General features: G+C 43.2%; 1 protein-coding gene across 1 annotated transcript; it reads right to left on the reverse strand.

Moving 5' to 3' along the window:
* Positions 1 to 10986: 10986 nt before the first annotated feature.
* On the reverse strand, positions 10987 to 11592 carry LOC148577011 (uncharacterized). Its single transcript, XM_088502827.1, has one exon. It carries the CDS (start codon positions 11590 to 11592, stop codon positions 10987 to 10989), a length of 606 nt encoding a protein of 201 aa, XP_088358953.1.
* Between the last annotated feature and the right edge of the window lie 2875 nt (positions 11593 to 14467).

Genomic DNA, 14467 nt, shown 5'->3' on the forward strand with positions numbered 1-14467 from the left:
CCAGGTTGAGACTCGAAGCTCTTGTGACCCTATGTCGTAAGTGTGGCCGGGCACTGTGAAAGGCCCGGATGAGCTCGCCCCCATAAATATTCACCAGTGAGGGTGATGTATATGGATCATGATTATGATCAAGTTTATGATGAGTATAACTCGAGTTGGGGATGCGCGACAGAGGGACAGTCCAATGGTTAGCTACCAGGACTTGTCGGGTTGGCTCTATAACCGACAGATGATATCATCAGCCACTAGGGACAGGCATTCATCATATGCATACTATATGAATTGTTTGAGATTGCCTATTTGACTGCATATTACTTGCTAATTGTCTAAATGCCTTATCTGTTCCTATTTGTAAATCTCTTGTCTGATATAACTGTGTTTGCTATATTATACCCATGCTGGTGGTTGGAAGGTCTGAAGGAATTGGAAAGGGAAGTATTAGTTAGACTGAAGGATCTTTAGTCAGTTGCCACTTACGGTTTAGTTTGTTTATAAGCTTTGATATTATCTGGAGGAAGTTCTAGGATTGCCTTCGGCTTTCCTCTATTATTATGTATTATATATGTGGAAGCTGTTACCATGCTGGGGACCTCTGGTTCTCACCCATGCGGATTTTGTGGTTTTCAGATGCAGGACGTGAGGTTTCTCGCTGAGGCATGCTGGAGACTTCTGGATTAGCGAAGATCCTTTGTTCTCGGGACTCCGTCTTGGTTTATATATCTTGTTTAGATACTTTTATCTCCATTAAATAATACAAACTGTGATGACTCCTTCTAGAGGGGATTTTGGAGAATAGGTTTCTGTATTTGTGTCCTTTGGGTTTCCTTTGGGGTTTCCTTATTTTATTATATGTATATATTACTATGCTCGGACCGGTTATCTTCGCAACCGGATTTTGAGTCTTGATATTTCCATTTTTGACACTCTTTTGTATATATATAATCTCGCGTTAGCTTATCCTTTGCTCGCTACGTTATCGATCGGAGTGTTGCGCTTTCGAGTTACGTTTTTTTTGTTTACCCCTTTTCTACAAGGCTCCTAGTTATAATCCTTATTCACACTACTATATGTACTAAGTTTTTATTTTAGAGGTCGTAATACCTTTCCATCTCTGAATTATGACTTAAGCATAAGACTCTGTATGGTAGGGTGTTACAGCCTACTCGGCCTTTACTGAACATTAAGCCTAAACCGATCTCCATCGAAGTAATGGATCTTCACCAATCAAGATCTCAAAAATCAAACTAAAATAGACAATTTTTATCTTTCTCAGATACAACAATTACATCACCATTAAGGTGACACAAACAGTCATACCACATGGAATGTTTTACCAATATCAAAACAACCTGCTTTCAAAAAAGCATTGATCAAACAAATTGGCTCCAAGCCACAATCACAATCAGATAACTATATTCCCTACTAATAGAAAATCAACATGTGCAAAATAGCATGTAACCAGAAGCAAAATAAACTGCTTTCCTTAAAACAGCAGCAAAATAAAGTTACAAATAGTCATAAGCTCACTCCAGGAGCAAAATAGTTTACCAACCAAATAAATGTTTCAAATACAACAAAATAAACCTGCTGTTAACTATTTTCATCTTCCACTTTAGCATCGCCATCATCCTCTACCATCACCCCATCTTGAATTATCTTTCCGAATCCATCTGAGAAAAGTCCACTTCAGGAGCTAAATATTTTGCCTGTTGAGAAGCACATTCAAAACCTTCGACAAAGGAGTCAAGGATCTCCCCTCCTTTCTGTTTTTCCAACTCCTTCGACTTCGCTGTTACCTCTATGATCTGGGCATTCATGGTTGAAAGGTCGGCTTCCTTCTTCTTCACATCCTTCACCTCTTTCGCATAATTCTCTTTAGTCAACTTCAAATCCTTCTCAACCTCTGATAATTTAGCTTCCAACTCTGAAATTCTAGTACCTTTTTGAACCAACTCCTCCTTCAAAGTCAGCTCCTCTTTGGCTCGACAGATTCATAATGCCTCTTTTCTCGACTGCGACCTAAGCTCGCCAGCCGCAGACCAACCACCTTCATTACAGAGAATAATACCAAATAAAATACACAAACAAACAAATCAAACATAACCCAAATACGTAACTATAGCATACAAATACCTGAAGATATTGATTTATCGCAACATCACCAACCTCGTCCGCCAAACTCACATCCGCCGATGACTGACATACTTCATCAGCAACAACCATATAAGGAAAACCTCTTCCCCATAGCGAAGATCCATCACTCTGGTCAACAACCTCATGCAATCTCTTCTAGTTTTCAAAAGCCCCCGAACTTCATCCGTGGGAACGCCATCATCTTCGGACCCCTCCGAAAGGTCCACCACGTCATGTTTCCTCTTCTTCAAAATCACTTTCACTCTTCTCGGCCTCAGCTGGTTCACCTCGCCAGCACCACCAACCTTCTCGGCTTTCGACGATGAGCCTTCCTTATCCAAGTTTTTACTCTTCACCCGAGCCCTAAGGGTCGCTGCGGAAACCCCAGGATATTTTCCACCTGCCAACAACAAAATAAAACAGTTAACACAATTATCCCATTTCATTCAATCTACAACGATCATACAGCTCACCAAAATACTCTATCACTGCTTGCCTATTCTCGTCCCATTGGAGCATATCAAACACCAAAATCAATTCCTTCTGATCAATAACTTCAACTAAATACTCAATAATACACTCATTCCTTGCATTAATAGTCTCTGGCCCCAGAATACTCTGCGGCTCCGAGCACCCCCAAATCGATAACCTTTCCCCAAAATGATCGTCCATATAAAATGAGAAGTCCCCCTCAATACTCCTTACTTTCACATACATCTCCTTAAAATTATTAAAAGACGATTTATAAAGTTTGAACACAGCAAACCTTGGTGAACTATTCAAGTTCACCTACAAATCTTTCCAAACACCTTTTGCCTAGAACAGTGAGAAAAACAACTCCACTGTAGGTCCCTCCTCTAGAAAATCCATCAAAATCTCAAAAGCACAAAGGAAAGCCCACCCATTAGGATGTAATTGAGATGGTGTGCAGTTTAACTGCTTAAGCACCTGACACTGAAATCACTAAAAGGAAGTTTCATCCTCAGTTCTTCCAAAACGCAACTATACATATAAAAGTATTGGAAACCATCCCCCCTGTGAAAAATACGATCACTATCACAGCATGGAAGCAACTCCAGTCGAACTCCAGAACCAACCCTCACAACCCTACCCTTATCTATCTCCTTCACATAACCTTCATCCAAAAATAAAGATGCATGTTTTTTCACATCCTCATTCACCCAATCATACGACCAGTCAATTTTCTCCTTTTTCTCCCTTTTCTCCTTCTCAAAACCCATTAGCAAAGAAAAAAGAAAACACACAGAAAGACAGAGAAGAAAGGATTGCAGAAAGCTACAGAAAAAATAGGACAGTACCTCTCTTGCTCATTTTCCCTTCGAATGATTTTGATAAGTTTAAAACCCTTGTGCGAAATAGCAAACCTTTTGCTTTCCAAGTCTTAATTGAAAATCTAAAAACCGTTTTCCAATACCCATGCACGTCATTATTAAGCATTCAGTTAACTTTCTCTCACCTACCACTTAATTACTGTTTAATAAAGCAGCTTGAACTGGGGGCTCCAATGGCAATCAAAACTCGTCGAGCTACAACCTCACTCAATAGCCGACTTATAACTCATTAAAAGCTCAAGTTGCTTCATTAAACACATTCTCAGGCTAAGCTTCGGGGCTATGATCCGGCCATTACAAATCCGACGTAATAACTCGGCATTATGCGTCATAACTCGGTAAGCTAACATTATAGCTCGGCATTACACATTACAACCAAGATCAACGCACTACATCCTAAAGTAAAAACGTCCGATCAGATATCATCTCCCATTACACCCTTAATTACTACTCTTCAATTCAGACAATAAAGTAAGAATGTAACCGACCTATGCACTCTCACCTATAAAAGGTATGATCTTCTATCCTAAAGACACATTGAATTCTCAATACTAACTTAAGCTTCAGAGTGCCTTTGCAGGTATACTCCCCCCCTTTGTTTCTTGTTCACACTCTGAACGATTGGACATCTCCCCAAGGGTAAAGCTCGGATTTTCTCAAGGCTCAAAGATCGGCACCGAAGATAACAACTCGACGCTGATTCTCAGAAGCTGAGCTCCCCTTCAGGTATCCACACAAGAACAGATGCAATTAGGAGGGAGATAGATTTCTGGGATTTTTGTAACTTGAGCCTTTAATAGACATCCATACAAAGAACTAACAATTTCAGCTATATATAAAACTAATATTGGACACTAGTAAAAAAAAATTGTTACACTAATAGTTGAAGAATTAAAATTCACAAACCAAAGTGTAAAAGAGAAAAAAAGAACTCCCAAGCTAAGCGTCTACTATTATTGTTCATACCCTGGCCCAATGCTAAGGCCCAGGACCCAATGAAAGGCCCAATCCAAAGGACTGACCCTCACTCTGCACCGACCTTTTCCCTAAAGAAGTCGGTTCTTATCACGACTTTCTCTAAAGAAGTCGGGGACGAAGATCAGCTAGTAGATAACACTCATTCAAATGAGTAACTACCCCTAAAATCTCTCAACCCACTTCCAGGAGCCATATCCCAACTTCCCTAAGATAAAGGGACGGTTATTCCCCATTTAAAGGTGGAACTACTCCAACGGTGGTTATTGGTTCACCACCATAAATACCCTGGAACCCCTCAGGTATTACTAAGTCCCAATACTCTCTAGCCCTGCTTACACCCTTGCTGACTTAGGCATCGGAGTGTCTTTGCAGGTACCACCCCCATCCATTCATATACACAAATCGGAAGGAGCCTCCAGCGTGCGAACCTGCTCGGAGACTACCATCCTCTGACGATTGGGCCAACCAACAGGTCCAGCCTACTAATCTCCGGTTACTCATCGTAATATTGGCGCCGTTGCCGAGGATCCGAGAGATCAACCAATAATGGCAGATAATTCACCAGAAGATGGTACGGCGGCCATTCAGAACAAGAGAATCTGGATACCGGAAATAATGACGCAGATATGACCCTCCACCAAGGAGCGAACAACCAGCACTGAGAAGGCACCTCAGGGTTAAAAAATCCGAAGGTGAACTCCTCGGAGGGACGCGAGTCAGGAAAGGAAGGGCCACCCCATGTGACCGAGCTAATGGGATTGGTCCACGGTCACCAAGGTCATTTAGAACGGCTGGAACAGGAATTAGAGTGACAACGAGAGGCGGAGAGGAATCTAAGGGATGAGATAGAGTGACGAAAAGAATTAGAGGAAAAACTCTTAAAACTAGAATCCTCTCTTAGAAGTTGGAACTCCCGTGGCGACCGAGAAGAGTCACCCTTAGGAGGAGAGGACCCATTCAGTGAGGACATAATGAGGGCAAAAGTTCCAAGAAACTTCAAAAGCCCTGATATGAACCTCTATGATGGAACGACAGACCCAAAGCATCATTTAAGCAACTTCAAAAGTCGGATGTACCTGGCTGATGCTTTTGATGCTACTCGTTGCAAAGCCTTCCCGACTACCTTGTCAAAGTCGGCGATGAAGTGGTTCGACAGCCTCCCTCCAAGGTCGGTCACCAGTTTTGAGGACCTCTCGCGAAAGTTTTTAATGAGGTTCTCCATCCAGAAGGATAAAGTAAAGCACGCACCAAGCCTCCTGAGAGTAAAGCAGGAGATCGGAGAACCTTTACGAGACTACATGGAAAGGTTCAACAAAGCGTGCTTGGAGATTCAAGACCTGCCTACAGAGGCAGTCATCATGGGACTAGTAAATGGACTTAGAGAAGGTCCCTTCTCCCAATCCATATAAAAAAGGCACCCCACCTCCTTGAGCAATGTACAAGAGAAAGCAAAAAAGTACATCAACATGGAGGAGAATGCTAGATTACGAGAGCCAAGTTGGCGACCTGGGCACCCCCACTCGATAAAAGAGAAAGGAAGGGAGCCCAAGAAAAAAGAGGAAGTCGGTCTCGACAGGCCGAGGAGATATCACTCTTATACTCCTCTAAAAGTTTCTTTGGTGGATGTATACAAAGAAATCTGCAATACCGAAAGACTGCCGCCTCCTAAGCCCATCAAAAACAAAAAGGGAGGAAGCCGCAGCGACTACTGTGAATACCATAAGATGTATGGTCACTTAACAAATGATTGCTACGACCTCAAAAATGTGATAGAAAAGTTGGCCAGGGAAGGCCGACTTGACAGATATCTCATGGAAAGGTCGGACAATCATATGAAAAGAAAACGAGATGACGGGGATAGAAGAGACCCACCACTACAAACCCCACGAGAGACACATACATATGATCTCGGGGGATTTGCGGGAGGGGGACTCACCAAGTCATCTCGCAAGAGACACTTCAAGCGAGTTTACCAGGTCGGGAGCGAAGCACCCGACCTCCCAACTATCTCACTTACAAAGGATGATGGGCAAGGAGTAATCCCTGGACATGATGATCTAGTGGTGATAACCATGATCTTGGAAAATGCCCATCTCCACAGAACTCTAGTAGACCAAGGGAGTTCAGCAGACATCCTTTTCAAGCCTGCATTCGAGAAACTAGGGTTGGATGAAAAGGAGTTGAGGGCTTACCCAGATACCTTGTACGGGCTAGGTGACACGCCAATAAAACTACTAGGATTCCTACCCCTCCACACGACCTTTGGAAAGGGGGAAATCCAAAACTCTGAGCATAGACTTTATAGTCATTGACGTCGGGTCAGCATATAATGCCTTGATTGGCAGAACTACCCTGAATCGGCTCGGAGCGGTAGTGTCTACCCTTCACCTTTGCATAAAATTCCCAACGTATGCGGGGATAGCAACGGTACGAGGAGACCAGAAATTGGCAAGAAAATGCTACAATGAAAGCCTGAACCTGAGAGAAAAGGGCAAAAAAGTTCACACCATAGAGCTTGGCGGAGCAAGAGCCAAAGAAGAGCTGCGACCGCACCCGGGGGGAAAAACTGAAGAAATACAGGTCGGTGAGGAGGAAGGAAAAAATACCAACCTAGGAGCCAGCCTAGAAGAAAACCTAAAGCAAAGGTTGACAAGGCTATTACGGGATAATTCCGACCTCTTTTCCTGGAAAGCCTCCGACATGCCAGGGATAAATCCCGAGCTCATGTCCCACAGGCTCTCAGTATACCCTGGATCGTGACCTGTGCAGCAGCAAAGGCAGAAAGGGCTCAAGCGGTGGAAGAACAGGTATAAGCGCTCCTAGAGGCCGGCTTCATCAGGGAGGTCAAGTATCCGACATGGCTAGCGAACATAGTGCTAGTCAAAAAGCAAAACTACAAGTGGAGGATGTGCGTTGACTATACCGACTTGAATAAAGCATGTCCCAAAGACCCTTATCCACTTCCGAGCATTGATACTTTAGTAGACTCCAGCTTGAGGTATAAATACTTGTCGTTCATGGACACTTACTCGGGATACAACCAAATCCCGATGTATAAGCCGGACCAAGAAAAAACATCATTCATCATGCCTAGAGCGAACTACTGCTACGTGGTCATGCCGTTCAGATTAAAGAATGTCGGGGCCACATATCAAAGGCTGATGAATAAGGTGTTTGCTCTCCACCTCGGGAACTTAATGGAAGTCTACGTAGATGACATGCTGATGAAAACTAAGGAAGAAGCCGACCTCATGACAGACCTCTCGCAAGTTTTCAACACCATAAGGTTGCATGGGATGAGACTAAATCCTGCAAAATGCACCTTCGCGATGGAGGCTGGAAAGTTTCTAGGGTTTATGCTAACCCAAAGGGGGATCGAAGCAAATCCCGACAAGTACAAAGCCATCCTAGAAATGAAAAGCCCAACTTGCTTAAGAGAGGTTCAACAACTGAATGGCCCACTTACAGCCCTCTCCAAGTTCTTGGCAGGATCAGCATTGAGATCCCTTCCACTATTTTCTCTACTACGAAAAGAATGCCAGTTCAAATGGACTCAGGAGTTCAAAAGGTTCTTAAGCCAACCCCCAATCCTGACCTGACCTCTAATCGGGGAAGAGCTCGTCCTCTATTTTTCCGTAGCAGACAAAGCTGTAGCATCAGCCCTGATCCGAGAAGATGAGGTCGGGCAGCATCCTGTGTACTTCACCAGCAAAGTCCTACAAGGCCCTGAACTAAGGTACCACAAACTAGAGAAGTTCGCTTACTCCCTAGTAATAGCCTCAGGAAGATTATGACCTTACATCCAAGCTCACACAATAAGAGTCTGAACAAACCAACCAATGAAGCAAATCCTCCAAAAGATAGATGTTGCGGGGAGAATGGTTCAGTGGGTAATAGAGCTCTCTGAGTTCGACTTAAAGTACGAAACCCGGATGGCAATTAAAGCCCAATGCCTCACCGACTTCATAGCAGAGTATGCGAGAGATCAGGAGGAAAAGCCAACTACATGGGAATTATATGTAGATGGATCCTCAAACAAGACAGGTAGCGGTGCAGGCATAATATTAGCTAATGAAGGGAGAACACAAATAGAAGTTTCCCTCAAATTTGAATTCCCAGCTTCCAATAACCAGGCAGAATATGAAGCTCTGATCGCGGGTTTAAGGTTGGCAGAAGAGGTCGGCGCGACAAAAGTGATGATATTCAGCGACTCTCAAGTAGTAACCTCCCAAATAAATGGAGTATCAGGCCAAAGACCCAAATATGAAGAGATACTTGGACAAAACTTTGGAGTACCTTAGGCGCTTTGTAGAAACCGAGGTCAGACACATCACCCGGGATCTTAATAGCAGAGCAGACGCCCTCTCCAAGTTAGCAAGTACCAAACCAGGGGGAAATAATAAAAGCTTGATCCAGGAAACTCTCCAAGAATCCTCTATAGTTAAAACAGAGGCCAAGCAAGACGTCCTTGAAGTAACCGGGCTAAACCTTGGATGGATGAATCCCTTGGTCGAATACTTAAAATTCGACACCCTCCCTAAAGAGGAAAAAGAGGCCAAGAAAATCCGAAGGGAAGTACAACGCTACACTCTGGTAAAAAATATCCTCTATAAAAGAGGAATATCAACACCACTGCTAAAGTGCGTCCTGACCTCAAAGACAATTGAAGTGTTAGAGGAGGTTCATAATGGAATCTGCGGAAACCATCTCGGGGCAAGGTTGCTAGCCAGAAAGATAATCCAAGCTGGGTTCTATTGGCCGACCTTACAGAAGGTTGCCACAGAATTTGTGAAGAAGTGCCAGCCATGCCAAATGCACACAAATTTCCACATGGCTCCCCCCGAGGAACTCATCAATATAACTTCTCCATGGCCTTTCGCAAAATGGGGGATGGATCTGTTAGGACCTTTTTCCCAAGCCCCAGGACAAGTCAAATACTTAATTGTGGGAATAGACTACTTCACAAAGTGGATAGAAGCAGAACCATTAGCCACCATCACGGCCCAGAGAAGTCGGAGGTTCCTCTACAAAAATATTATCACAAGGTATGGGATACCTCATTCCATCACCACGGATAATGGAACTCAGTTCACCGACTCTACCTTTAGAAGCCTGGTAGCCAGTATGAAGATCAAATACCAGTTCACCTTGGTGGAACATCCACAAGCAAATGGACAAGCCGAGGCAGCTAACAAGGTCATACTGGCAAGATTGAAGAAAAGGCTACAAGATGCAAAAGGAGCTTGGGCTGAGGAGCTCCCCCAAGTGTTGTGGGCTTATCGGACGACGCCACAATCTACCACAGAGGAAACACCCTTCCGACTTGTCTATGGCGTGGAAGCCATGATACCAGTAGAAATCGACGAGCAAAGTCCAAGGGTGATCTTCCATGATGAGGCCGGGAACATACAGGGGCACAAAGAGGAACTTGAATTGCTCCCTGAAGTCCGAGAGCAAGCCCAGATAAGAGAAGCGGCACTGAAGCAAAGGATGACTACCAGGTACAACAAAAAAGTCATTCGAAGGAGCTTCACCCCAGACGACTTGGTCTTAATCAGAAACGACATTGGAGTCAACAAATCTGGGGAAGGGAAGCTCGCTGCTAATTGGAAGGGACCTTACAAAATTAGTGAAGTCCTAGGAAAGGGTTATTATAAAGTAACCGAATTGAACGGCACCGAGCTACCTAGGTCGTGGCATGCTTGTAATACGAAAAGGTACTACAGTTAAAAGCGAACTCTACTCCCTGATGTACTCTTTTCCCAACTTCATGATTTTTTCCCAAAAGAAAAGAGTTTTTCCTGAAGGGGGGGTTTTTAACGAGGCATCACAGTAGAGGCTAAGGGGCCATAAATAGTCGAAAACCCTTAGTAGCAGTAAAGTACCTTTGCAAATAAATAAAGATCTTTTTACAATATCTCTTATAAATTCCTTCTCACTTTTCTTTCTTTCTACAAAACGCGCCGACTTAAGCTCGACAAAGCGTGAAAATCCCATGAACCGACCTACATGATCGTCAGGATAAAACGACGAGATACAAGTCGGTGTAAAGAGGTTATAAAAGTAGATCGTGACAAACTCGGAAATCATCTGATTACAAGTCGGAAAAACCGAGAAACAAAGAAATGCATCGCAAAATAACCTAAGTCATAAGAACTCAATAAATCAAAAATTGAGTATAAGGAATACCAAAAAGAGATAAGAAAACCTATTGAAAACACCAAGGCAAAGGCTGTCCCAAGTCCTCGAGAAAAGGACAGTCAGCCAAGAAAAAGGTTTTTTTTTAAAAAAAAAAGGAAGGATCAAAAAGGCTTTTTCAAAACCTAAACAAAAAGGCATGCGCACAATCGACATAGAAAGATAACCTAAACCCTTATCCAAAAAAGGGTATTTTTAAATATTTTGTTTACGGCCATAAAAGGCCAACAAAATGTCAACAAAATATCATCACAAACATAAAAAGAAAGAAATTGTCTAAAAACGGGGGCCCACAGGCCGGACCCCATATAGCCATAATAAATTTTTAGTTAAGAAGGACGTTACCATCAGAGCCGGGAAGAGTAGTCAGAGCACCACCAAAGTCAGGGAGAGTAGTCAGAACGCCATCAGGACCAGGAAGAGAAGTCGAAACCATATCCATGGGAGATGGAGTGGGAGTTCCGGGAGCCTTTGAAGAACTCGGGGCATCTTTTGGTCTGGAAGGGAACTCCATTACCCTCTGCCCCCGAGTCTTCAGCTCAGACTCGGAAACAGGTCTGGGAGGAGAAACGATAGCCCCGTCGACCACAATCTTATCCGGGTCAAAAGGAGAGAGATCCAGGTCAGGAGCAAGAACCCCGACCTGTTCTTTGAAGATCCTCCACGCTTCTTCGGCCCCATCAGCAATGGAGTCCTCCAACTCCGCATAGGCATCCCGAGATCTCATCAAATCCTTCCTCACCTCCACGAGGTCCTCGAACAAACTTGTATAACTTTGCTGCGCCTTCTCCCTCAGGCCCTCCGTGATGGAACACTGGGCCTGCAACTTCCTCTCCCTCTCCCGGAGGTCATCCCTCTCCTCCTTCAATTTTGCGACCTCCTTCCTCAGCATCTTCTCCCGCTCTTGATATAAGAGAATCCTCCCCTCCATCTCTTCAACCCTCAGGGATGAACCCAAAGAGCTAAGGGGAGTCTTCTAAAAAATATCCAGAAATTTCGTGCACACCCCTGCTGCCCTGACACTCTCCTAAACCATAATATTAAGGTGGTTTCGAACAGAAGCATCATCCATACTTATACGAGTATGAGGATAGATATACTTCCGAACAAACTGAGGCGCATCCACCTTGGCCTCACCTTCAAAAGAAGAGCTAGACTCTAAAGTCTTGTGCTTCTTCTTTTCTGGCCCAGGAGAAGATCGGGGAGGAGGGGACGGCAGAGAAGAGGCTGATGAAGAGATGACAATAGGTTAGGTGGGGTCCCCAAGTTGTGAGAAGGGGGAGGAGGGGAAGGAAGAGAAGGACCAGCTGCCCTGGCACCACCGACTCTGGCGCAAGACCTCGCCTTGGCCTCCTAAACTCTCTGGTAAGATTTCCTGGAATTCTTCTTCGCCATCTCTGTAAAAGTAATTAGGAAGCCAAAGTCAATAAAACAAGTCCGAGAAAACAACCCTGAAGACCATCAGGTCAGAAAATATGACAAACAAACAAAAGCTACCTAGTTGAGCCTGGGCAAAGGTCGGAGACCCCTGGAGGAACCTTTTTGTATCCAGGTAAGGGGCTCTCCCCACACTTCTGGGAAAGACCCCACAATGGCCGCCTCCACCTCATCCAAATCATCCAAACTATATTTTTCACAAGGAGATGCCTCTAGCCAGTATAGGAGAAAGCGAGGAGAAAAATCTTGGTCCAGAAAAAAGGGGTGGTGACCCTCTACAGATTGCACTTTAAAAAACAAGTTTTTAAAATCATGGAAGGATTCATCAAAAAGGGTAAAAATTCTCCGGCCTTGTATAGCCCGAAAAGAAACCCACTATTGTTTGTTATTTTGCATACTGAAGGGATTAGTCATATGGAAGAGGAAAAAGAAAATCTTCAAGGAAGTCGGAAAGTCCAATGCATGGCTGATAAATTGATACATTTTCAGAAAATTCCAAGAATTAGGGTGAAGTTGGGTAGGAGCAACACGACAATGACATAAAACGGCTATCTCAAAGTCGGAAAAAGGAAGAAAAATGCCCAAACGGGTAATCAGGCTCTCATACATATAGAAAAAATGAGGGGCTGCCTCAGAAGCCCTCCCAAAACAAACCTGGTCTTCCGGACCCGAGGCAACCAGTTCATATTTTGGCTCATCCTCATCAGAAGTACAAAGCCTATTACGTATGCGGAGATCGGTGATATAGTCAGTATCCACCCAAGATTCTTCCCCAAGAACCGTACCGTCAACCCATGATGAAAGAGACTCTAAAGTAGACATCTTTTTTAATGAAAGGGGGCAATGAATCCTACAAAGAAAAAAGGAAAGAAATCAAAATGAAGTCTCTGAGGGTCTGAGGCAGAAGTTTCCAAAACCAGCAGAATTGCTAAAACGACGGTCAACACTCCTCCGAAACAAAAACATGCAAATGAAAGCATTTGTAAAAGAGGAGAAAAGAAGAGCTGACCTTTACTTCTGAAGCAACAGGCGACCAAAGACAAGAACGAAGCTTTCTCCAGAACAAGAGTGTGCGAATATGAAGTTTTCAGAAACGAAACAACGAAAGAGAAGGAAAGTATTTATAAACACGCTAGGGGCATAATGGTAAAAACAGATGCAGTCATTAATGGGTGCACCGTTACCAATGCAACTGATCTCCACGTGTGGATACTCGAACTCCTAACGGACGCGATGCTTGATTAGACGCGACTGTGGAGAAATTCAAAAATCACGTCGGTTCCAAAAATCACATCGGTTCCTCTGCAGATCGGTTACAATCCCGAATTAAAATACTCGAATCCAACTCCTGAAAGAGATTGGGCTTGAGCAGGGGCACTGTTCATACCCTGACCCAATGCTAAGGCCCAGGACCCAATGAGAGGCCCAATCCAAAGAATTGACCTTCACTCTGCACCGACCTTTTCCCCAAAGAAGTCGGTTCTTATCACGACTTGCTCTAAAGAAGTCAGGGACGAAGATCAGCTGGCAGATAACACTCATTCAAATGAGTAATTGCCCATAAAATCTCTCAACCCACTTCCAGGAGCCATATCCCAACTTCCCTAAGATAAAGGGACGGTTATTCCCCCCTTTAAAGGTGGAACTACTCCAACGGTGGTTATTGCTTCACCACCATAAATACCCTGGCACCCCTCAGGTATTACTAAGTCCCAATACTCTCTAGCCCTACTTACATCCTTGCTGACTTAGGCATCGGAGTGTCTTTGCAGGTACCACCCCCATCCATTCACATACACAAATCGGAAGGAGCCTCCAGCGTGCGAACCTGCTTGGAGACTACCATCCTCTGACGATTGGGCCAACCAACAAGTCCAGCCCACTAATCTCCGGTTACCCATCGTAACAACAACAACAATAATAATAATCTTTTTTTATATACATTATTTTAACAAAATATTAATTTCAGCTAAAACATATAACAATTATTTAAAGTGTATGTTTTAGGATTTATTATGTTTATTTGTATTATAGACAAATTTAAATGTAATTTTAAAAAGATTAATATATTATTTTATTAATTTTAAAATGACTAAAATTATATTGTGAATAATATATGTGTAGTTCATTTGTCTTCAATTATTATATTAATCTAATGGTGCTATTATATAGCAAAGATATTTTGGTAATTAAGTTTAATTAAATTTGTCTAATAGGTTTGTTGCGTTTGATTTTGAAAACAGGATAAGATAAGACATTGAGAAAAAGACACAAAAGACAAAGATACAAATTAGTGTTATTATATTTTATTTGGTGATAAACTAGAATAATTTATAAAAGTCTAAATTATTCTCTTTTTTTTATTTAAA

This window comes from Arachis ipaensis, chromosome B1, assembly GCF_059453495.1.
Source record: "Arachis ipaensis isolate K30076 ecotype BB chromosome B1, ASM5945349v1, whole genome shotgun sequence".
NCBI classification, from domain to species: domain Eukaryota; kingdom Viridiplantae; phylum Streptophyta; class Magnoliopsida; order Fabales; family Fabaceae; genus Arachis; species Arachis ipaensis.

Coding starts and splice junctions, on each gene's coding strand:
- LOC148577011 (XM_088502827.1), bottom strand. CDS start 11,592: ATGGAGGGGAGGATTCTCTTATATCAAGAGCGGGAGAAGATGCTGAGG.